This window comes from Solea solea, chromosome 20 (assembly GCF_958295425.1).
Source record: "Solea solea chromosome 20, fSolSol10.1, whole genome shotgun sequence".
Classification (NCBI taxonomy): domain Eukaryota; kingdom Metazoa; phylum Chordata; class Actinopteri; order Pleuronectiformes; family Soleidae; genus Solea; species Solea solea.
In genome coordinates this window covers 7,356,887-7,382,295 of record NC_081153.1, presented here as the reverse complement: position 1 = coordinate 7,382,295, position 25,409 = coordinate 7,356,887, and the positions used below count along the sequence as shown (strand labels likewise).

The following is a 25,409-nucleotide window of genomic DNA, read 5'->3' as shown; positions in this document are numbered from 1 at the left end:
TAATGAAAACCATTCAAAAAAACGAGAAAGAAATGGTGTACCTGGACCGGCAAATCAGAAAAACAGACTTGGAAATTCTATTACTTGAACGCCAGTTGAGGTGGGTGCATTGTCATGGTGAAACAGGTGAATATGTGAAATATGTTAATAGTTGGAACTATATTACAAATCCAGACTGTTGCTTTTGTACTTTTAGAGAATAAAGAAGAACCAAATCACATGTGAATTTGTCTTTTATTTTTAATCAAAACGTCTAATCTGGGTCGGAAGATTCTCTCACGACGTAATGCATTTCTAATAAATACGGCTTCGATGTCGATTGGATTTCTAATGAATAGGCAATCCATGTCTAACTGCTTTCTTCGTGTGGGAGGAGACAGGTAGAAACTCTGGGTTTCTTATAGTAAACCTGCCAGCGAGCAGGTTATGTTCACAGAGTAAGTTACCGCAGTAACAGACCCAGAGTTTAAGTTACCTCTCTTTCTGGAACGGATAACTCAGAGTTTACCTCATCTCAGGGTTAACAAACTCAGAGTTCTCACATAACCCGCTTTCTGGAATACCCCTCTGGTCTATTTCCACTGTTTGTTTGTTTTTTTTGGGGGGGTCAGATGGGCACCATAGTAAATGGTTTCTCTACTTGTGTGTTTACACCAAATGTGATATAAGTGAAATTAAACAAAAAGTCGAAGATACACTTTTCACTTTTCATTTATCTATCTGAAAAATGTCATTTGTAGGAAGGTTTTTTCCTGTTTCAAATGGATCACTGCAAACCTTGTGCTACCATTTTACCCATATAAATGATACATTATGACAAACAGGAATTATAAACTCTAACTTCTCTTATTAGTTGATAAAATGAAGAAAAAAACTCCCTTAGCAATGATTCAGGAGAAAAGATTAAAGGCTAATTTCACCATAAATAAATAAGGGGCAAACATCAAAGGCAGAGCATAGTCCCGTTTGCTATGGAAAATACATTATGATGAAATCGAAACGTGGTTGAAACGTTCAATGGGTTACAAGACTTGAGAGCATGTGGACCAAAAAGCAGGAACATTTAAAATATCTCCAGTAATTTGGCTGTTTTTTTGTAATCGCCCACCCACCAACCAAATTCAAACAAGGTCGCATCAGCAGACTGGCTCTGGTGACTCCTCCTGCCGAGCAGTGGACCAATGAACGCGGCTGGGCGGTTCTCACTGAGCCCGAGAAAGAAAGACTCTTCTTCTTCAAAGTGCAGTCGCCATTTTGAGAAGCTCGACCTGCTAACATCCAGCCGTGAACGGTTGCAACGCAGCAAGACTTAAACATTCTTGCTTTTTAAATAACACGTCTGGAAGATAATTATAATAATTATCGATGAATCGATTCAACAACAATCGCGGTGGATTCGGGATGAACCATTTTCAGGCACGCAGAGGCGGTGGGCCCGGCGGCCCGATGCGCGGTGGGCTAATGGGAAATCCACATTTCAGGACCCATCCTTTTCAAAATAACAACCAGAATCGGAGGGGGGCGAATAATAACTTTAACAAACCGAACAACCAAGGGCCACAGATGACTCCCCCGAAGCCGCAACAGAACCAGTCACAGCCCATCATCCCTCCGCCGAGTCCCGGCCCGGCTCTCACCATGAAAGGCCCCATGCAGCAGCAGCCGAAACCAGTACAGCCACAACAGACACAACAGGAGAAGCCAACAACCCCGACGCAACCGCCGACGATTCAGTCCCCACCACCGAAACCCGCCATCACCCCCCCGCTGGCCAACCAGACCAACAAGAATCAGAACCAGAACCAACAGCTGAAGTCGCCGGCAGGAAATACTAACGGACAGCAGCAGACCCCACAGCCGAGCCCGAAGGCCGCCCCTCAGCAAGACCAGAAGCCGATCCCTCAGCAAACCCAGAAGCCGATCCCTCAGCAAGCCCAGAAGCCGATCCCTCAGCCAGCCCAGAAGCCGGTCCCTCAGCAAGCCCAGAAGCCGGGGCCCCAACAGGGCCACAGGCCGGGTCTTCAGCAGAGTCAGAAAATGGGGCCCCAACAAGGCCAGAGGATGGGCCACCAGCAGGGCCAGAGGATGGGCCCACAACATGGACAGAGGGCCGGGCAACAGGCGCCAAAGAAAGACGAGCGAAATGCGCCGCAAGAAAATACGGGTGCAATGGAGACCGATGGTGGCGATTCACAGGTCAGTGTTTTTTTCTTGTGTAACTTATTATTGGCGTCGGCGGCCATTGGAATTGGCTAATGCTAGCTCTTTATTGTACGACTGAGAGTGCGCTCGATTCGTAGTGCTACTGGGCTCAAACGGGCGGGGTTGCCATTTAATCCCTGTAATCGTCACTCGGTCTTTAGGCAGTCCGTCTGACATAGTGCGGCGGTACGGGCGGTGATTGAAATCACGCGCACCCCTAGTTTTGTAGCTTTAACAATCCGCCATTTTGTTTCCGAACCCTATGGTCATTAAAATGACGAAATGTGATGTTAAACGGTACTTTTCTTTTGCGTTGCACACGTTTGTTGATATAACAATTTGCTTTCTTGTGTTTGGTAGTTTTCTGAAAAATTATTTAAACAAGTAGGTCACGTCGTAATCTTTGCATATAGACAATGTGTGGGGGATGGGCACTTCGTCCATTTGAATTATGTCCTGTAATCAGTATTTTGGTTTTAAAACGTTTATAATATGTGAACATAGCTTTTGTTTTTGTTTTGCCAGGATATTTGAGATAATAACTTTTCATATCAACGCATGTCTTTTCAGGGAGGATTTAAAGCAACGTTGTCCATGCTGCTGAAACCAGGTGAGAAGACCTATACACAGCGTTGTCGCCTGTTCATCGGTAATCTGCCAAATGACATCACAGAGGAACTGTTGAAGAAAATGTTTGCGAAGTATGGAGAGCCAAGTGAGGTCTTTGTCAACAAAGCCAAAGGCTTTGGTTTCATCCGACTGGTAAGACTCCCTGCTCTTAAATATGGTTGTAATGATTTTTAGTAAGATTTGTCTCAAAGCTACATAGCCATTGTTTCAAGTTGCTGGTTTGGGTAAATTTCAAGTATGTGATTTTATTACAGGAATCCCGGGCACTTGCAGAGATAGCAAAGGCAGAGTTGGATGACACACCAATGAGAGGCAGACCACTGCGTGTCCGATTTGCCACACATTCTGCAGCTCTGTCAATCAAGAACCTGTCCCCGTATGTCTCCAACGAACTTCTGGAGGAAGCATTCTCGCAGTTTGGAATGGTTGAGAGGGCGATTGTGATTGTAGATGACCGTGGGCGCTCCTCAGGCAAGGGCATTGTAGAGTTTGCCTCCAAACCTGCTGCCAGGAAGGCTCTGGACCGGTGCAATGAAGGCATCTTCTTACTCAGTTCGTAAGTGAAGTTACATAATTATTAAATGGGTACCCATTAAATTGTTATATTTTGCATTTTAATGTTAATTTGTTTTACCCACCTTAGATCACCCCGGCCTGTTATTGTTGAGCCACTTGAGCAGTTTGATGATGAAGATGGTCTTCCAGAGAAACTAGCACAGAAGAACCCCAGATATCAAGCGTAAGCATGTTGCTATTTTTGTCATGGTTCTATTTTGTCTTAGTCAAAGTAGTAACAAATCTTCTTATTTTTATTTCCTGTTGAATTGACAATGCCTTAACTGCCTCACATTATTTTGTGAACAGCAGATGGTGTCCTGGTAATGTTGGGGGAGGGGGGGCATTCAGGGGTTACAGCTGTTACTAAGCAATGTTCTGTGTGACATGGCAGATGTTAATGATGGGGAATAAAGGGCAGGAGGGGGATGGGATTGTCTTAACTACTTTAAAAAGAATTTCTGAAAGCCAAATACTGCACAGTGCAAAGATTTTTGGAAGCAGTGCTTTGACAGAACATTACAATTTATTTTATCCACATATCACATCATATTCTGTGCCGGTAAAGGCCAAAGAAAATACAAACTCTCATTTTGGCTAACACAGAAGGCAGTAAAACTTTGTCTTGTGTCCACAGAGAGCGTGAAGAACCACCTCGCTTTGCACGTCCTGGCACTTTTGAGTTTGAGTACTCAAAGAGGTGGAAGTCGCTTGATGAAATGGAGAAGCAGCAGAGGCAGCAGGTGGAGAAGAACATGCGCGAGGCCCGTGAGAAACTTGAGAGCGAGATGGAGGATGCTTACCACGAGCACCAGGCCAATCTGCTCCGACAAGGCAAGTGTGGTGTGATCTTGTCAGGCTGGGTGAAGGGAAACTGATTTTTTTGGGGAGGTGTTGTCTTAATTTGCACCAATTAATTGGTTTGGCTTTGTGTCCTTGCAGACTTGCTGAGGAGACAAGAGGAACTACGGCGCATGGAGGAGATGCACAGTCAGGAAATGCAGAAGAGGAAAGAAATGCAGCTCAGGTATTTGTCTTTTTTAGAAATTCACTCTGGTGATTGATATTGATGGTTTTATTTCCCCTGGACATCATAAACACGGTACAAATTTAGATATTTAGCATCTTGCGCTCAACCCAAATCATGTGATTGAATGTTTTCTGTGTTGAAACAGACAAGAGGAAGAAAGACGGCGACGAGAGGAGGAGATGTTGCGTAAGAGGGAGATGGAAGAACAGGTGCGTCGTCAGCGAGAGGAGAACTACAGGATGGGCAACTTCATGGATGTGAGTTGACTTTTGATAGAAGTATTAAAAATTTGCTCCTGATCAAATGACTGAGATGTTTCATCAATATTTTACTGGACTAATGTTTGTCTTTTCTCTTTGTTACAGAGGGACAGGGAAATGAGAATGAATCCCGGTGGAGCTTTAGGCATGGGTGGTAAGTGTTCCTATATTTCTATTAAACAACATAAAATATTGCTTTGTATCACAAACTTCAATAACAGATGTGATCAAATTAAAAGACAAGAACTAAGTAAATCAAAAACAATGGCACGATTTCAATTTAAAACTACTTTTACTTATAAGTTGTTTGACTGCCTTTTCAGGAAATAGCACAGTGGTGTTAAAGTCTGGTTAGACCTTACCAGTTTTGCCATTGGCGCTTGCGAGCTCATGCCATTTACAGTTATGTTAACTTGTCTTGTTTCTCTTAGACATGCCCTTCAATGGTTCCAACCAGAAGTTCCCAATGGGCTTCGAGGGACAGCAGGGAATGGGACCAGCCGCTGGAGGCCTGATGGGCAACGAAATGGTAATGTATCCCACTTTTGGGAAGATCAGTAGTTAATGTAGTTTGTGCTGGGCTTTTCTTTTTGTTGAGAAGACACCTGGCTTATTTGAAATATAGAAGTCAGTTTGCCAAGCAGGATTGGCAATTGTGGATAATTTTTGTCACAGCCACTCCAAGTGGCTTTTGCTGGTTGTTGACTGATGGATATGCTGCCTGTCAGTTTTCCTGCACAGACAAGCCAAGCCCCCTCAATTTTCATCTCCTGAGTTTTACTGTCTTAAGCTAAGAAACCATCATCCTGCACTAAATAATTAGACACTGCTGTGTGACAACAGTAGACAGACTTCAGTGGCTTCTCTGACTATCATCATGCTGTTTGTGTAGTGGACTTGTATTGCAAGCCCTGTCCCACATGAGCTGGACAGGCACTTTTCTTGACCAAAGGGCAGGCTGGCATCCACCAGTGTTATTTTCCTTTAACAGGTGACATTGTGCTTATTCAGCTATAAAACATGTTTTTCATACTGTGTTAACAGTTTCCATGCATCATCTGTTGTGTTTTTTGGGTGGCAATTAACATGAGACCTGCAAGGGGGGTGTATTTCTACCTTCTGGACCAGCAGTCTTAACCTTCTCATCAACCAATTTTTTTTTAAACTGAGCAGTTGTAAAGCCTTTAGTGCAGGCTGATGGTAAATGATGTTACATTTTGAAAAGATTACTTAAACTAATTTACAGCAGGACAAATTGATGGGGGCAGGCATGGCCTCGTGAACTTGTGTTTTCAATGATGTTGTTGAATGGTCTCTGTCTGGCAGAATGGTACCGGTTTCAAGTTTTTTTTCTTTTTTTATCTTCTAATGATGAAAATCTGGGTCCATACAATACTTAAAAACACATGTTACATTAAAGTAACAATGTGGTTGAAATGTATGCTTTTTAATAATTTAAGTTTTTGTTCATGGCAATGACAAAGAAATCGCCATAAATAATCATTTAAGTGAAAGTAACTAAGTTTAGTCCAACAATCGTATGGAATCACTGCATCACAAACAAGTGTTTTAGAACCTGTTTGTATTTTTCAAACAGTGATTGAGTTAGAATACGTTTTTTTTCTCTATTTATTTATCCCAGATTAACATCAACATGCATAATGCTGAATGACATCTTATTTGCTGAAAGGCCAAAACTGACAAATTGGTGCACCCCCAGTTTTCTGGTTATAGTTGTCAGTCAGAGTCATGAGCGAAAAGCATTTCCAGCATTGTAAACCCTCTTACGGAGCTTTGTTCTATTGTAAGTTGCTTGTTTATGCTGCTACCTCAATAGGGTGTGTATTTGAAAAATAGGTTGTGTTGACTTTGGTCTATTCTTTTAGTCTTAAGTGATTTTAGAACATTTTCTTAAACTGTTCAAGTCGGTGGCAGTGTTGATGTTTGCAAAGCAAGTTTCACAAACCATGTAGTCACTAGTGTGCATCATGACAGTTAGCATGTCTAATAATGATATAGGCTAAACAGATTAATGACGCCACATTTTTGCATTCATATTAATACAGTTTTACTACGTTGCATCGTTTGCTCTGTTTTAATTTATCTACCACAGCTTCATGTTGTAAATTGAGCCATCCTCCTCTCACTCTAGTTTCACAGAAGTGGTCTGAACTGACAAATGAAGTGCACATTGATGATCAATCTAGTTTTGAGCTGAATGTCTTGTGCAATGTTGACATTTTACTGTGCCCAAGTGCATGTAAATACATCCCTGGACTTTCAGCATTTGGAATATGATAAAATATGTAGTTAAACTGGTGCTGTAAGAGGCTCTGAGCAGGTTCAGGATTTAATTAGCACATGAACTTCCTTTTCTATGTTCAGCATCAAATTTCTTAACCCTTTCCCAAATTCTGAGTTAAACCAGTTGGTCGAGTCTTTTAAAAAAAAAAGATCTTTTTAGATTTATGCATTTTTTGCAGCATTCTATATACCTCTTTTAAGAGGTTTGGACATGTATCTGTTGCCATATTTATCAGAAAAAGATGAATACCTTAAGTTCAAGATAGGGCTGTCACCTTTTATCTGAATTTTGTTAAATAGTTTGAACTCGACATTCATATGTACAGCGTAGTGTATCAGACCGTGTGGAGTAAACGCCGCACGACCCAGCAGAGGTTGCTGTGAATGCTGCTTGGCCTTTGATCCACTTTGAATGCCCTCTGGCTCATAAGAGTAAGATGGTGATGTTACTGTATGTTGATTTGCTGAGACACAAGCTCAGCATCGGCAGCGTATGAACATAATTTCTGTTTCTACACCACAGAAGTCAAAGTAACAAACAAGTCTGTGGACTAGCTTGTAAGCTTAGCTGTTGGCTCCACCTGAGTCATTGCAACAAGTGATCAACCTCACATGGCTAATAGCAATGGCAATAAATGTCCTCACATTTGTGTATGTGGGGAAAATAGCCATGAAAAGCATGTCGCATAATGATCAACGTGATGTTCGAACATGATTTCTGGAAAAAAGTGACAGCCCTAGTTAAAAGATGCTTCACCTGATGGCTGGTGAGGACAACAGGCTATTCTTGGCATGCACTGGAGAGCTCATGATAGGTAGGCACTGACTAACGAAAGCATTACCCTCTCTTCCTTTTCCGTATGTAACCTGTGGCACCTGTGGACCTTCATATTGGAACGAACGGTTTCTTCGGATGTGTCTCCTGCTGGTTGTGTTGTAAATCTGCTCACAATGTAAAACAAACCACCCTTTTGTTCACCTCACATGGACATGAACTGTGCTCTTGCGCTCTGACTCTATCCCGTACCATATTTCTCCACCTTCCTATTTGCCTCCCTTGCAAATTGATCACCACAGCGCAATGAGCGCTTTGCCCAGGGTGGTCCTAGGGGAATGGGTCCTGGTAACCCCGGGTACGGCAGGGTCCGCGAGGAATTTGATGGTCCCACTAAGAAACCCCGTTTTTAAACGCTGCACTTTGATGCATCCAGCAGCAGCATTTGTACAGATTTTTCAAAACCAACACATTGAGTCGCATTTCTTGTATTTAAGTTGAAGTTGTTGCTATATTTTAGCTTGACAATTTTCTCGTTTTATGACATAGTCAATATTTTTTCTTTTTTTTAGTTTGTATTGTCAGTAGTAAGGTAGCTCAACCTCATGTGATGCGTTAGTTCTTTCTGAAACATGTACAATTTTCTTTTCTAGGTGTATTATGCTCTGTGAGTCGTGGTGACGTGATAATTGTAACATTTTCTCAACTTTCTATGGCTGTGTTTTGTGCCATACATTTGGAATCAAAGCATGTATTATAATAAAGACACATTGGTTCTATCCGGTCAAATCTTAAACATTTATTTATAAAAAGATTTATATACACTACGTTACCAAAGCAAACAATTTTCATTGTTCGCGCACGTAAATATGGCTTTATATACCACATTAGGACTTAAAGGATCTATGTATTATCTCTGACATAATCCTGATCTCTGAAACAAAGTGACACATTACTAACACAAAAAAAACAAAGCCAGCACAAGTTACACCATGATCTGTTTTTCATTAGATCAGTTTTGCACTTTATATGAAATCTCGTATAATGGGGATTTAGTCGTAAAGTAGTAATTAGCTGGAGATGAATATCTTAAAAACAGAATGGCACTGGTAAGATGTGCACTATCTGTTGAGATATATAAAGACCAGACAGTAGAGGGTCAATTAAATTTGCATTTTTAATGCCCAACTCTGCTGTTCACTTTTACAAACACTGCACTCGGCAGGAACTGAGTCAGAACCATTTAAAATCTCATTTAAATGGGTGCAGTATGTTAAGTGCAGTTTATCCAGCATGTCTGCTCACACTTCAGGAAAGCAGAAATAATGCACATGGAACCTTTAAGAACACTTGTGGTTTAGTGTGTGTGTGTGGTTGTCAGTTTACCAAGTGGACAAATAAGTCTCCACCTTGTGCTTGTATCACTGACGCACAGTCCACCTGAGTGTGTGTCTCATGCTCTGGGCCTGGGATGGGTGAATATGCACTTCAATACACTGAAGACCTATAGAAATCCATTGTGGACAAACTACCTTTTATTTTAGGTCCCCACCTTCATAGTAACTGGATTCATTCCTTCTATACTGCTTTATCCTCTACATAAGGGTTGCAGGGATCCAAGCCTGACATGTTTTCAGAAAGTGATCGGGGTCGCCATCATTTATTCAACGACCTAGTTGGAGTTTGCATTCCTCATAGTTATGTAACTGGACAAAGGTTACTCTCACTGTCACATTAGTAACAGTTGGCCCCTTTGCACTTTGCAGGTTCTGGCCATTTATTTAAAAAAAGGTATGATAGCTGTGGTTAAGTAAAAAAAAAAATAACCATGATTGTAGTGACTAGTACCAACATATGTGAGACTGTTGGGTAAATATCAGTAAATGTTCATTGTCCTCTAACCGGCAAGTGAAGTTAATACATTTTAGTGACTATAGGATGTTTATGAAGAGAATAATCCAGGGTCTTAATCACATAAAGACTTTGGCAATATTATGTCCTCTTAACACCCTGACTTTAATTTTATGACTGTCAATCATGCATTTTAATTGGTTTGTTGCATCACCCAGTTACATGATGGAAAAAGTGATCCTCTGTTGTGAACCAAACATACAATTGAAATTGTACTAATATTGATTTCTCAAAGTCAGTATGTGATGGAGTTTAACCACTCACTCCTACAGCGTATATACCTTCAGTTGGACTGGAGCTGTCTTGGTAGCTTTGTGTGTGTGCGTGCGTGCGTGCGTGCGTGCGTGCGTGCGTGCACGCCAAGTTACCAATCATGGCGTATTCCTGGAAATAATAGAAGAATCCGCCACACAGAGGAGACAAAAACATTGCAAAATTCAGACTCTCGTATACCCATCAGCCGGTCTGACAAGGAGACCAATTTTATGTTTGTCTGCTTGTAGAATGTGATATTTATAGTCTATTGAAATGCTAACAACTAGCTCCAAGCTAAACTTGAAACCTCATTATACTGACAAGATGAAAGTGGGCATTGCTACAACCATAGTTCAACTTAACTGTGCGTGGGAATTTACAAGTTCTTTGCCCATTCTGGTCCCACTCAAGTCACCATGTCGGCACAAGATGGATGTATTACCATGTAACTTTGGTTACATCTGAACACCTGGCTCCATTTCATATATCGCTGAAGAGTCGTAGTCCTTGAGTTACATGAACAAGTCATTTAATTTGCCTTTTAATTTTAAACCCCTATGTATGACATTTAACTTGACTTTCTGTGAGTTAAACATGTCAACAGATAAAGCAGAGCCAGTCGTATTCAAGAAAATGTGACTCCACCATTTTTCTTTTCTATTTAGGCGATTACCTTAAATTATAGTGGTATGTTCTTGTTGGCACCTTGCCCTAATTTTCAGTACCTTAAAGATAAACGTTGGTTTTATTTTTCGTATTCTAAGGACAGATAGTGGCTTTATTGAGCGCCCAGTATCAGTTTACCTGCCCGCCATTAACGTTATTACTGCTGATAAGATAAACCGTTGCCTGTGTGTTTGATTTAAACCTTTGGACAGTGATGTGCAGCACCAAGTGTAAAAGAAGCTACAGTTGCCATTGCTTAAGATAATTAAAATCAGAACCACATAAACCTGGGCCCGTTGATGACATCAACCATCGCAGTGTTTGACTGCACAGTGGCGGACAACATTTGGACTTGTAACAGGACTCCAGTGTATCCCGTGGTAGTTGGACTAATATTTGAAACTGTCAAGAGGTCTGGAGTTTCTGAACTTGCAGTTTGAATCTGCAATGTTTACTTGTAACGGTGCCTAGGAAATCTTGCTGCTTTGAGCAGCATCTTGGAACCCCTGAAACTTCAGGACCACACATACTCTGACGAGTTTGGTAATGCTATTGCGTTGTGCACCTGAAATGTTACGCGTGTCTTGTGTTTTGTACATTCTTTCTTTAACAGGTTTGACCAACTTTCAGTGATTGTGGACCATGGAGGAATTTGAGGCTGTTTAAGTGTTACCTCAGGAACACATGGGAGAAATGATTTAAATCCAGTGTTGAAAAGATTCAGCCTGGTATTATGCTGAATCATTGAACTGCAACATGCAGATTTGCAGTAACATCAGTACATTTTGACCCTGGAACAAGTATTGGCTGTATTATGGAATGAATTAGCACTGAAGCATTTTTATTCCTCTTCAAATGATGAAACCGTGTTTCTAGAAAACCACAAAGGTTTCAAGGAAAAGCAAATATTTATTTTTTTAGTGTTTTTTACAAGAAATTGCTACCAGCAACTGGTTTCATATGCCAGTAGATGGCACTGTACTTGGGATTTATTTATTTTTTTAACTGGCAATTATTCCAGACTCTTTCTGGATGACCAAATTTGTTCATAAATGCAATGACACATTTTTTAATGCAAGTTGACGGACAATTGAACTCAAGAGAACAGTAGTCTTCATTAATTCTAACAAACATCTGTGTTTGTCTGCAGAGTAACCCGAGTTGACATTGGGGACCCATGTCCCATACCTTCCTGTAATTGTACCTAATAGTTTGGTACATCACTGTTCTCCCTGGTGTGATCATCCTAAGAGACTGATCATAGCACACGTCTGATGTAACCGGAGACATTAATGATCTGTTATTCCAGATCTTATGATTACCATAGCTTTCTCTTTGACTTACTTGGCACAAACATGGGCTATAAGGTTTTGACTTACCCTGATCTGTCAGTGTGCAGATAAAATAGAGAATGGAAGGAAAACCATGGTTTGTTTTGTGATCTTTATACTTACAAATAGTAGTCAAATAATTGGATATGAATTCTCCACCACTTTTCTGTTTGATTCTTAATGCCTCAAGCACATTTTTCTTGAATTGGCTTGAGGTGCCATTTAGTTATCTTAAAGTGAGCGAAAGTTCTGTGTTTTAGTTTATGAACAGCTTCAAGTTTAAGTCATTTTTCTTAATTTAAGAATGTGAAAGTTATTGAAAAGTTAAATTATATTTAATACATTTGGTAAGATAAAGCATTTCACTACCATAAAATAAAAACTTGTTAACACATTAATGTAGATAAGTATACTTAAGGTTCATATATTAGGGTTTGCTAGTGTAAACCATATTTCCTTCTCCACACAGCATATGATCCTCATCAATGGGAGACTACAAATCTACTCTAAAGGTTCTGGTAGATTAATTGGAACGAATTGTAAATTTTAAAACCTGCAATGTTCTGTATGTCTGTTGGTGTTGTGTACCATTTGTTTTTCTTTAACAGGTTTGGCCATCTTTAAAGGTGTTGGACTATGAGAAGTCACTGGTTACCTCGGATCTAGCTGAAGCTACGTAGAGCAGTGTTTCACCTGCTTTTAAACAGAAATTACATTTACCTTTTGATTGTGGTAGGTAGTGGAACGATTTGACCATTGTCGCACCAGTAAAGAACTAACCCAGAACTGACGTTAGGTTGTCCCTTTATTGCCAACACATTTTGACTTCGCATTCATAGATTGAAAATAAGATCCTCACAGCCTAAGAACCCTGGTGAGTACAATGTACATAACACTAGTCCTACCAGGGCAGTTAACATTTCTTTACTCCTTTCAACATAGAACACACTGAATGAATGCGGTCAGATTGTGGATAAGCGCAAAATCTTGTTAGTGGAGATATAAAAAAAGAAAGCAACAAAAAAGCACATTGTTGCTGGTTGGTGGAATTGGCCAACAGTAACGAGGTCGCTTGACTAAACCATAAGGGAGGCTATAAATATACACAGCTTAGATGTTGAACATATTATGGCTCTTATGTAGCAGTGTTGTACATGAAGGAACATATTTTCCTATGTGTGAAAGTTGATATTCTGTCATTGAGGCCATTGGAAGCAAATCTTTGACATTGACAACATTTATCAGACGTTTATGTCATGCCAATTGTTTGAATGCACTACTAATCATTTTTAAAAGCACACCTACACCAGTAATTTTCAAACAATTTCAAATCTGGTAAACAGATAGTCAAGAGAACCACGTGACGGATGCAAAGACGGCAAATTTTAGTCATTAGCTTCACTTGCATCAGTTTAAACATCTATTTTTGACTGAAACATGTGCATGCTACAATTGTAAAAGCTAATCAGCTGTGAGATTTTGACAGAAATGGCCCCCTATGGGTTTTCTCAGAAGGATGATGAGCAAATATTCATGGGCTGCTTCAAGCCATCTGGGTAAATGCTAATGATATGTACGCCAAACTTCATAAGAAACAGGAAATTTGGAAAATCAGCCTATACAAGATGAATGGTTGATGGGCCCTCAAGTGTATATACATGAGCAGAACATGTGTAATATATGATCATATGGAGATGTCTAAGGCTCCATGTCGTTATTCCTTTGGCTCGGTAATGTGTTTATGAATTTAAAGAGCTAAGGATAATTGCTGGGAGTAGCATTCGTTCTTACTCGTACTCGCCTTTTAAAACGTCTTAAATATATTGAAGGGCAGCATTAAGCATGGATGTTTCTGACACTGAGATTTCCCATATTTTCAAGACCCGTTATGAAGACACGTTATTGGAAATTTAAAGTCAAAATGAGTTACCACCAAGCTAAAGAAGTACAGAGTAAGTACTGGTGCTGCAGCTAATGTCTTTAGTGATGAATCTGTCATAATTGTTGGGCCAGAAGAAAATAGTGAAAAAATCAACTTCCAACCAATGAAGTGATCACCAAAATATTCAAGTTTAAATTTTGTTGTGGCTTAAGTCACTATGTACTGGCGACCTTCATGACGAGGACTTCCTCTTATGCCGACAAATGTTCATAACATGGCGGAATTCAAATACAAATGTTGTGTTCTGATGCTGACATTTTTCAGCTAAACAATAATTCGAATGGCCTGTACATGCTAGGAGGATCCGTATATATATTTCTTGTATCGTATCAGCTTTTATCCACACAGAACCAGTTTCTGAGAGTCCTAAAATGCTAATATTTTGGATAACGGGACTGGAAAAAAATCCTATGATGCCACTCTTGCATTTTGTGTTTGTACAACCAATGTGCAACATTGGAAAAATGATGTCATAACCCAACTTATCTCTTGCATTCTGTCTCCATCTTGGTTGTCTTGTGTTTGGAGTTCCTAATGAAGACTTTCCTTGAGACAATGCAATTTATGGAAAACATTTAACCACTAGTATCTTGTTGGGAAAATTCTGTTTCTGTGTGGATAAGGCCTTATACTTTGTAGTAAATATTTAATTTATAAGAAAGGCACATTTATCATTAACTTCCAAGTAATTATACAGAATTCATAGATGTTCTTTAAGTCTTCTGTTAATTTCGGGCAGGCATATACGAGAGGTGCAATGCTGCCCTCCACAGGAACATGTTCTTATTTTGCATCGATAAAATCCAGAAGTCCAAATCAAAGCCAAAGCTTTGACTCTCATTAACAATCTCCTAGAGACACGTGAGAGAAAGGCCTCATGATGTTTAACCCCTACACTATCAGATACCTGTCGGTTGACCAATCGCCTTTGCTCACCAGACTACCCGAGGTAGGAAGCCTCATGCACCTTCTGGCTGAAGAGAGGATGTTGTTTTTGAGTGTGTGTGTATGTGTTTGTGTCATGTGTTTGGGTAAATGTGAGGTGCGTTAGCTGCTGTCAGCCAGCTTGTCAGAGACAGGCTGCCCCAGTCCACAGTAGAGGCTCTTCTCTGCAGTTGGGTTACAATGACGATGAGTAGTGCTGCACAAGTCAGTGGACAGTAAAGCCTGGACATGTTTGCACTGCAGCCAGAGGTATGCTTACACAGATCAGCTGAACACGAAAGGTAAGTGCCCCATCCATGTCTATAATACCAGTTGCATAGCTCTATCATGACTTTAACTCTTCTTCCCCGTGTCACTGCTCAGAGTGACATTACAGGGCTTCTGGCATCACACTTGCAAAGAATGGCATCACAGTGCAGATCTCTGTTCTTCAAACCTTTTTTTTTGTGTGTTGCTGTGGCAAAACGTCACAGCCTGAGCTGTTATTGTATGTGTGTGGCTGTAGTACTCAAACCTCTCTGTGTATGCGTGGAAACTACAGACTGGACGGCTGAGTCACTGGTTCAACACATTTTAAATACCGCAGGTGTGTGTAAATGTGCTTTAACTACAGTTAAATGTGTTGCAAACATACATTTTTTTCAGCATTTCAAACTTTGTTGGTGATCAGCAGTGAAAATAAGCGAACAAAGAGGCAAACGCACATGATGACTTTTTTTTTTTTTTCTAATGTAGTTCTCAGAAAGCCAGAAAGTCTCTAATTTTGCAGACTTTCTCTGCAAAATAATTTTTTTTCTATCGTAGTTCTCAGAAAGCCAGAGTCTCTAATTTTGCATCAAGACACTGAACAGAATGTGATTTCTGGTTTGGTGCCTCTAATAATGAGGCTTCACGTCTCACTGCCTTCTCAGAAACAGTTTGTTTTAAGTGTCTCATGGAAAAATCAAAAATGTGTCGTCGATGGGTGCGGAAAATGCCTCAATGTGGAATGTGTGTGGTACATGGGATTGGACGTGCTGACTGGGTCACTCTGGGTGGGATGGCTGAATGTGTTAATCTGTCAGACATCGTATGTTAATGCAGTTTGCTGTACATTGATTATGACACCCCATTCTCTATTTAAGATCAACATATTTTAAGTGTTTTTTTGCTTCTTTGTATTTACCAATATAATGGATTACAAATTGAGGATTGATTCTCACCTCATTGTATCTACACTCACAGATTAACTTCTTTTGTGTTCATTAGTGTTGTATGGGTAGGAAAAATTAATGCTATTGAAAATAAGGTAAAGGCTGAACTGTCAAAAGCATTTTACTATGTAATTTCCCTTAATGGAGAAATTATCCTTTTAAAAATGCACATTGACTGTATTTTGAAATTGCTGCTTCAGTGTTTCAGTAAAAACCTGAGTATTTGGTGCATTAACTAATTAATTAGCTCACCATATCAACATGACACAGTAATTAGTGGACATTCCCATGTTTGTTTTTTGAGAGGTTGATCGCAAACACTTTAGTTTTACTTTAGTTACTTTATGCTGTGTTGATCCCCAGGTTTTTGTGGCTCACCGTTATAATGCCACTGTGTCAATGTAGTCTACTTATCACATCCTCTGCAGCCTCAAAACTCCACAAAAGAAAAACATAATTTGCACGTAAAGAGAGATGATTGCATCCTGCTAGGGCAGTGTTTCACTACTATATATATTTTTTTTTTCTAATTTTTTTTTAAGTGTGTGTGTGTGTGTGTGTGTGTGTGTGTGTGTGTGTTAAATGGTCATTTACACCACGCACTCCCAAATATTGAATTTGGTGTTTTTGTTTTGTTGGTCCATTTGCAAAAATGGCCCACCCTTTTAAATGTATGTCAATGTTTTAAGTTAAATTTAAGATACAGAACATCTTTTGGAAATGCCAAATGTTCATAAATATAAATGAGTTGCTACATTGTGCTGCTAAAGAAATTATACTCATTTGCTGTCTTTTAAGAAGTGGGTCAACATATAGAAAACTTAACATGCCTATAATCAAGAAAACTAACTAAATCTATATCATGACACTTCATATTTGTTTACATCGCCCAAAGCAAACCAGGCTGTATTTCCAAATCCCCCTAATATCAGTTATTTCTGTTTGGCAGAATGTGAAGCACAAATACAGTTTTATACTTGATAGCGATCATGTTTTGTAGCAGATCATTTTTCACTCAAGAGACTTTATATTTTCAGCTGTACTAGTCTCTTGCCTTCCTCTCTTCTGTCCTCTCAAAAGAACTACTCGTGTATTGTCTTTTACACTTGAACGCCTCATCATTCCAGTGACCTCTGACCAGCCAGCCACGTTGAAATCATACAGTGTGTGACGACCGTGGCCGTTTCCCTGTGTTGCTTGTACATCGGAGTTGTAACGTAGCTGTGAAGAACCGTTGGGGTTTCCTGGAGTTTGTGCTCTGACGAGCTCGGACCTGGAGGTACTTGCCCTGGAGGCTCTCGAGGTGTATCTCTCTCTGCACTGTGATCCATTTTCTAATCAAGTTCTGATCAGTGAAAACCTTTTTCCACGTCCTGTCTCTGAGTGTGATGCCAGAATGTCCCGCTTGGCCTCCTGATGGCCTTGTCTAAAAGGGCGCTGACACAACGGTCGGCACAAGTAAAAAAAGACCACCTTCTCTAGATGGTTACTCTGTTGGGAGGTTTTTGCAGTGACTCCCCTGACGTGTCCGTATGAAGTCCAGCTTCTCGTGGCTCTGGAACTGAATTCACCGCAGTGCAACACATTTGAATGTTGTCCTGAGTTAGTTTTGTCTTCTCTGCAGTTTCAGAACAAATGGAAGTTTGCCGAGGTGGTTTTCTGTAACTCTTTAACCTTTTTGTATGAACTGTCATCACACTTCATGTCTGTGCCTCTCCTCATACTGACATACTATTTAAGGCCGGGCCCTCACGGGATGCATGTACAGTGCGCTTATATTATTAAGTATTTCAAATTCTGTAAATAGGTTGCGGTGCTCGATTAATTGCACAAACTACTTAAGCATGAAACAGCACAGCAGTCAATCCTGCAAGTACTTGAATGGATTTGGGCGACACATTACAGCACTTTTATTTTGAAAAATGTACAAGACGTGCCGTTTTTGGACATATGTAATTGAAAAAGACATTAATACTGCGTTAAAGGATAATTTTGAAATGAAATGCAGGCAGTAATGTAATGAGTTTAGGGAAATAAGCAGAAGTTTTGCTACAATTTTTTTGAGTTTTTACGCAGACAAGATTTTACTCATGTTCCACTTCGTCTTCTCCGTTTTTGGTGTATTCCGGTGGAAGCGTTACAGCGCCACAAATGGGCCTGGCTGTTGTACAACAGCGCTTTGGGAGGGGATCGTGTATTTAAAGATATTTCTTAAAACAATCCCGTATTTACAGACAACTTGTGAAACAAAGACAAGTTTGCTTAAAAGGGAGAAAGAAAAGAAATGTTTGGTTCTACGATGCTGCTCGTGCGTTCAGTGTGACCCCAGTCTAATCTACATGTAATGCATGTTCACATTTTAATATCATATACTGTATAACCTTTTGTTTTACAGTCAAAAAACCCAAAATGTGTTTGGTTATAGACACATAAACACACATGCACACTAAACACTGTTACTCAAGCATTGTTTTTCAAAGGTGACACCATGACACCGCTTTTGTATTTTTTTTAAATTAATTTAAAGTCTTGGTTAAAAAAAAAAAAAATTCTGCTGAGCAGTTAGTTCACTGTCAGACTCTCACTTTGTGTTTCTCGCCACAGGAGCCTGGACCAGTGGAAGGAGGCTGATGATCCACATCCACTAACCATGGTAAGTTCCACAGTCATGAGGTGAATGTAAATGTGTTTAAAATACAACCTTTAAACTTGAAACGTCAGCACAGTTAAGTGTGGTTTATTCCTTTCAAAAAGATTTTTTGTCAGTTTTGGGGATTTTTTGGGGGATTTTAGACAACATAGACAAAATTCACTTTAGTGTTGCTTGACTTAAATAGTTATTCTTAGAAAATAAAATGCAAGTTTTTTTAGAGTGTAATCGAGAAACTCTACACTCTGTATTTTTATTTAACCAATTTTACATCAGGGTTACACGGTGGTTTAGTGGTTAGCGCTCTGGCCTTGCAGCGAGAAGACCCGGGTTCTGCATGGAGTTTGCATGTTCTCCCCGTGTGTGTGTGGGTTCTCTCCGGGTTCTCCGGCTCTCTCCCACAGTCCAAAAACATGCAATGTGGGATTAGGTAAATTGGACACTCTAAATTGACCATAGGAGTGAGTGTGAGAGTGAATGGTTGTTTGTCTCTGTCAGTGTGTGGCCCTGCGATGGACTGGCGAACTGTCCAGGGTGTACCCCGCCTATCGCCCGATGTAGCTAAGATTGGCACAGCACCCCCCCTGACTGACAATTTTACATCAATCCCTCATTTGTCATGAACATCAAAATGTTCTGACTTTGGCTTTTAAAACTTCCCGTATAAACATTTTTACTGTAGAAAATTGGCAATAAAAATAAAAAAAACCTGTGTTCTTAAATTTTAGTCGTCAATCCACTGCTTTCTTATTAACACTAAGAGCAAGTAGTGCTGTGATATAGTGGGAAACAATGGAAGTGTTCCAGGCTTTCATTGGGTCGGGGTAATGGATTAATAACTTTCTCCTTTCGTTGTTTTGTAGGAAACAAAGAAAAAGACGATGTCTGATGAAACGTCAAAGCTGCAGGGGATTCTGCGATGACGTCAGGACGACCTCCATGTTAGTTACACTTCACTTCATCTTTCAGGACTGTGCTTGGTGCAGTAAAACTAATGTTCAGCTTGTTTATTCTGCTGCTTGTGTGTTGCAGAGCTGGAGCTGCAGTGTCAGGAGGCATCCAGCAGAGGTCCTGCTGGTCAAAGGAGGGGAGCAATGTTTGCTCCTGTTTTTGAATTTTTTAATAAATGAATTAAAACAAGTTTGAGTTTTCGTTTGTATTATTGTTTTCATAAGATTTTACAGTTTGTTTTCATAAAACAGTACTCATTGAAATTGTAATTCTGCTGATGTAATGAGACTATTTGTATTTAAGGAAAGTAGTGGAGTTAAGAGTTGGTTTCTCCTCTGAGCAGGTGATTAACTACCACCACAGCGTCTTGCAGGCCTACGGTTACAGCCCGAGCTGCCGTGTTTCCGCTGCTCCATCACACCTGTATCTTGTGGTTTGGCTGTCAACCCTGGAGGACATCCAGCCTAGAGGAGGCAAGATGATCCACTAGAGTCTTAAAGGCACAGTTCCAGGGAGGGAGGTCGAATGTGGGTCAGGTCTGTGTTGTCTGACTTGAACTGTGACCTGTCACAACAACACACTGGTTCTAGGAAGAGCTGTTGGCAACCAAATAGTCAAAAGTCTTATGACTTATGAAAAAAAAAAATTCCAGTCAATTTTGTAACTTGACCTAGCCTTGCTACAAAAATTTGTTTTTCAGCTTTAGTATTAACATTTGAGATATAACAGCTGATAATCTGTCGTGTTACATTTAGCAACACTTACTGATGGAGCTGCATATTGCAGCTTAATAATAAACAATTGACACCATGAGGTAAAAGTACATGCAATGCAATACTATTATTTTATCTTCAATTTCTGCTAAAGGACCAGTGAGTACCAGTTAAATGAATGTTTTTAGTAAAATACTGATAATCGAAATGTTCAGATAAAAATATTCTGTTCTAAATCACAATTTAAGTTCTTAATTTGCTTAAATGTAAATTGGGCTCACATCGGCCAGCCATAATATTAAAGATGTGCCTTTGTTTCTGTATGAAATCAGCAAAAGAAACTAGTAATTTTTCCAAACAAGGACAGCCAATGACCAATAATGTTTGAATTTCTTTTGCTATATCTTTAGCCATTTGTCTTTTTTCTCTCCCCTTCATCTGGTTAAATATAACAAAGGGCTACACGTATGTTCTGTCTCTCCAGTCTACATGTTATGTCTGCACTACAGTTGTATATATTTAAAATAAAACATTACAAATTAAATATTAGGTCATCAAAAAACATTTGGATTAAAACAAGTAGATGAAGTTTTGGTGACTAAGCAAGTTTCTGAGAACAAAGTATTCAAACAAATGTTCTAGACACAGAATAATGTGCCTTCATGTGTCTTGGCTTTGTTATACAAACAGGGGTGTTCCTAGAGACTTGGGGGACCCGGGAAAGGTGCACAATGGAGGGGCCTACATTTAACCAAAGTGAAGCAAACTTTTGACATTGGAAGTCTCTAACTATCTTTGTCTTTGCAGTTTTTTGTACACACCTGATTATAAAATGTGACGGCGGGTTCTGAGGGGCTCACAAACAAACATGTTACGTTGCATTTTGCTGAGAACAGTCGTGTGCTTATGACTTTTCTTCCTGTTCAAGTTTATTTACAGGAAACTATCAGCAACATACATACTGTATATATAAGGAATCGACATGTCTGTGGGATAAAGTGTCTTTACAATAAAAAAAAACCAAACTGTCTGAGAGAAGAGCGGAAGGTTTTAAATGTGTTTGTGGCTCGCTCCCATGTTGTGAACATTTCCTGGACTAGAATCATAACCTCATGTATCTCTGTCCGTTTACCACCTGTTCACTCCGACTGTAAACTGACCTGGGGAAGAGGGAAAGGGAGCGATGGAGAGCAGCTAAAGTAGTTGGTGTCCACCTGACCAGCACCGGCCATGCATCATTCATGGACATGCATCATTGATGGCGTCCGCTGCCCGCAGCTTAGAGCCATACAGTCCCCTCTTCATTCAACCCCCCGAGGCCTGCAGACGGTCAGATGATTGGTCCAGGTCTTTGCATCAGTCCACTTCACTGGGAAACAGCCTAAGTGGAGCATAAATCCGCTTTAACACCATTTCCCCTCCAGGTGTGACTCACACTCGGACACCAATGAGTGGCACCGTTGGAGCTGCACCGCCCACCGCCGTGATCGGCCTTGGTTTGGACATCGGTGGACCCTGTCATGTCCAGAAGAGTGGGACTCTGGGTCGGACTTGTCTGCTCACCAGCTCTGTGCAGCCAGCGTCACCAGCGGGAGGAGGAAACCGGGGCAGCAGAGCTCCTCTGAGGCTGCCGTCTCTGAAAGCATCAGCCAGGGGGCGAGGCAGGAGAGGCAGCATGGCTCGTCTCAGGTATGATGATTGCTGCTCACAGGTTTTTTCCTCTGGAATATAAAACTGAGAGGTTTATTAAAACATGTACACCACAATTAAACATAACAAAAAACAAAAACAGGTCAGTTTTGTTTGCTTTATAATATATTCTTCTGTATGTTTCTAAATTTGCAGATGTATTTTTTAATATTTTCCATTACAGATGGTCAGAAATATTTTGTTTAATAGTATAGAAAACCATGAATGGGTTTTTTTTCTCAGTAACACTGAGACATGTGGGCTCTTCCTTAAGTGGACATTTTTATGAGATTTTTAGCCACTAGAGAAAAGGCTCATCCCATCAAATCTACACCTGCTTAAGTCTATGACATTTTTGTTTTCTTTGTTTTCTACTTTATCTCACTTGTTAGACGGACTTTTCTGAGTGGAAACTGAAGTTTTTGTCACTTGGAAACTGCTCCACTACTCCCCTACACCAAAGTCCATGGAGAAAGTGTGTAACTTTTCAGCACAGCACACAAAGAGACTTTTGTGACTTTGGCATTTGAAATCCTTTATTTGGGTTAACCAGCAGCATAAGGCCAGACTCTTCTGTGGGTTAAAAACACAGATTTTCTCTATGGATAAATAACGTTGACAGCCAGAAACTGCTGTCAAACAGTGAGACAAGGTGGCGTACATGCTACTAAGTGTAGCTTTAATTAGGTGAGTCTATTTGTCGAGGGAGCTTACAACAAAATCCGTGCTGATTATATGTCAGTACGTCTTTTAAAAACCTGAATGAACACTTTAATGTAGTGTGTTCAATAACAGCCACCATATATGTCAACATGGCATACATTTCCCATCATGCAGCTGTTATCACTGTGGCTCTAAATGTGATTAATCAGATGTTTGTCATCTCCACCCTCTCTGCTGCTCGCCGCAGCAAAGCTTCCTGCCAAAGTGCAGCTTCAACGCCTGACTGGAATTACACTGTAATTGTTTCCTCTGGGGTGCGTTCCAATTTTAACAGCATTATGTTAAGGCTTTCATTGAGCACGCGGGGGGTGGAGGCCGCCAGTGTGGACCAGTGTGTCATAAATCTCAGGTGTGGAAGCTGATCCGTCGTCTGATGCAGCACCCAGTGGTGCCACGCTGGCTTCGCTCAGAGGAGGGAGAAACCTGAGTGAAGCACACACACTAACACACACACAGAGTATTTGATGGCCTCCACTCACCCAAGCACAGCAGGTTTTGAATAACCATCATCAAATAAATGAGGAGATTTTGTAAAGATACTGAGGAATAATGTGAATTTTACTTGAGTGACAACCAGTGTTGTAAAGTAACAAAGTACAAATACTTTGTTACTGTACTTAAGTACAAAATTCACGTATCTGTACATTGCTTTTTGTATTTCTAGCAACTTCTACTTTTAATCCACTACATTTCCTCTAACTCTCTTTGTTACTTGCAAATTAAACCAGAAGAAGAAGAGTTGCTCATGGTCTGTATTTATATAGAGATTCGCTTTAACATGGGGTTAAGTGTCTTTGCTCCAGGACACGTATAGACTAGCAGGGCCAGGAATTAAACCCACAACCTTCCAGTTGAAAGACAACGCATCCTACCACTGATCCACCATGGCTCAGTCCTAACTCCTCACTTTTTTAACACTTCTAAAACTTAAGTACATTTTATATCAGAAATGACTTATGATACTTAAGTACAGTAAATGTCATACACTCTGTCCACTGTGTTACATTTCAGAGGCTTTATTGGCACAAGTATGATCTTATCACAATTTCTATTGTGCTTTGGGTTACAATAGTTTGCCATCTGTAAATCCATATATGTAGGTAAAGAAGGTAAAGGTGCAGTATCCAGTCAGGTGCAAGATTCAACTTCACCACTAGATGCCACTAAATTCTTAACCTTTATTTTGTGTATGTTGTTATCATAAATGTTTTCTTTCTGCTCTGCTCCTCCACAGCCTCAGTGAACCATCTCTGCTCACGCTCAACGAGAACATCCCCTTTGATGGATTCTCCAACATCCAGTGGCCCGGAGTTTTACAAAAGCGACATCCTCCACCTCCTCCAACATTCTCCAAGTCACCAGCACTGCTCTCCTCTAAGACCTGGCATCCACCACTATCCAGCAGCCATAACTGCAGCAGCAGACCTACATCCACTTACATCCACTTCTCCCAGGCCATCCAGCCCAGCACCAGGTCACGACGTCACTCCCACAACCGGACCCTGAGTGTGGACACAGCAACGCAGCTGCGCGACTTCTCATCTCAGAGGGAGCTTCTGTCTGTCATAGGGAAGCCATGTCTTCCTAGCTGCAGTCAACGTTCAGCTCCAGGTCCAGCTCCAGGTCCAGCTTCAGGTCCAGCTCCAGGTCCAGCTGCTGGTCCAGGTCGCACTCAGCTCCATGTGTTTCTGCCCACAGAGGTGGAAGGAGAGGAGGTGGACAGTGAGTCTGTGGATGAAGGTTTCATGGATGAGCTGGACAGTAAGATAACCTCTCTGAAGCTCCAGTAGGGGGCACCAAAGACTCTCACACACCACTGATAGGTTTACCACCTGTTGTTGTATGTGGACAGATGTAGCATATGTTCAAAAGAAGAGAAACCACACTACTGCAGCAAACTGTGATGTTAAAGCATGTTTCTGGCTCTGTGGACACTGTTTAGTCTGAAAGAACCCTGACATGAATCTGATCTGGGTCTCATCAGTGTTGGACCTCACCATTGTTCTTCAATGAAGGAACAAATCCCTGCAGTCAGGTTTCCCAAAATCTGCTGACACAAATATCAGAGAGTAGCAGAGGCTGTTGCAGCCACATGTTTTTGAAATAAGCTACTGACGACGTATATATATATATATATGTATGTATGTATGTGTGTATGTATGTATGTATGTATGTATAATGTTTGTGTTGAATGTCTGTGAACTCCTGTAGATATTCACACTACAAACTTGTGGATCTAAACATGTAAAAGCAGAGACACACATGGTCGTTCACTTCTAGAACCACAAGTAAATGGAGCTTAATAAGAGTGTTATAATAGTAACTGAGACATAGTCAAGCTTGATTTTATGACAAATAAAAAATGTTTTTATTAAATTTAAAGGAAATTTAAGAGGATAGTGGCCGTGTCCTGGATATTTTAAGTGTGAAATGTCTATTACAGCATGCTGAAAAAGCATGATGTTTCCTTATTTTTTGGGGGAATATGATTATACATGTGTTGTGCCTCTTTGTAGCTATTTGGAGTATCTCTGTGATAGTTTGGTGTTTTTTTGCGGGTGTTTTTCATGTTAGAATTTTCAATGCAGATATAAAACACAGAATATGGGATTAAGATGACCTGGTTTGTTTGTTAGAAGAATATAATTGTTATTATTTGCATGCCTCTTATCTAAACACAAGGA

The 25,409-nt window shown here is 40.4% G+C and overlaps 2 protein-coding genes across 4 annotated transcripts; both read left to right on the top strand.

Annotated features, from left to right (window-relative positions):
* Positions 1 to 1,216: 1,216 nt before the first annotated feature.
* On the top strand, positions 1,217 to 19,789 carry sfpq (splicing factor proline/glutamine-rich). Of its 3 annotated transcripts, XR_009234053.1 has the most exons (12): positions 1,217 to 2,196; positions 2,773 to 2,964; positions 3,087 to 3,388; positions 3,476 to 3,571; positions 4,025 to 4,221; positions 4,330 to 4,414; positions 4,563 to 4,674; positions 4,783 to 4,831; positions 5,109 to 5,206; positions 18,604 to 18,652; positions 19,513 to 19,590; positions 19,682 to 19,789. XR_009234053.1 is itself a non-coding variant. In XM_058619430.1 (10 exons), exons 1-10 carry the CDS (start codon positions 1,366 to 1,368, stop codon positions 18,628 to 18,630), a joined length of 1,989 nt encoding a protein of 662 aa, XP_058475413.1. In that variant the 5' UTR covers positions 1,217 to 1,365; the 3' UTR covers positions 18,631 to 18,656. The 3 variants fall into 3 exon arrangements, 2 of the variants coding, with proteins under 2 accessions (XP_058475413.1, XP_058475410.1); XM_058619430.1 differs by lacking the exons at positions 19,513 to 19,590; positions 19,682 to 19,789 and having other exon boundaries at positions 18,604 to 18,656; XM_058619427.1 differs by lacking the exons at positions 18,604 to 18,652; positions 19,513 to 19,590; positions 19,682 to 19,789 and adding an exon at positions 8,059 to 8,535 and having other exon boundaries at positions 1,218 to 2,196.
* A 1,971-nt stretch (positions 19,790 to 21,760) lies between these two features.
* Positions 21,761 to 24,515, top strand: LOC131447853 (uncharacterized). Its single transcript, XM_058619936.1, has 2 exons — positions 21,761 to 22,002; positions 23,960 to 24,515. Exons 1-2 carry the CDS (start codon positions 21,761 to 21,763, stop codon positions 24,513 to 24,515), a joined length of 798 nt encoding a protein of 265 aa, XP_058475919.1.
* The last annotated feature ends 894 nt before the right edge of the window (positions 24,516 to 25,409 follow it).

What these genes read in the sequence shown, in the direction of transcription:
- LOC131447853 (XM_058619936.1), top strand. Translation starts at nt 21,761, where the DNA reads ATGAGTGGCACCGTTGGAGCTGCACCGCCCACCGCCGTGATCGGCCTT. An exon ending in GGCAGCATGGCTCGTCTCAG is followed by an intron (nt 22,003 to 23,959) that starts GTATGATGATTG and finishes GCTCCTCCACAG; the next exon opens with CCTCAGTGAACCATCTCTGC.
- sfpq (XM_058619427.1), top strand. Translation starts at nt 1,366, where the DNA reads ATGAATCGATTCAACAACAATCGCGGTGGATTCGGGATGAACCATTTT. An exon ending in AAGAACCCCAGATATCAAGC is followed by an intron (nt 3,572 to 4,024) that starts GTAAGCATGTTG and finishes TTGTGTCCACAG; the next exon opens with AGAGCGTGAAGAACCACCTC. An exon ending in GGATGGGCAACTTCATGGAT is followed by an intron (nt 4,675 to 4,782) that starts GTGAGTTGACTT and finishes TCTTTGTTACAG; the next exon opens with AGGGACAGGGAAATGAGAAT.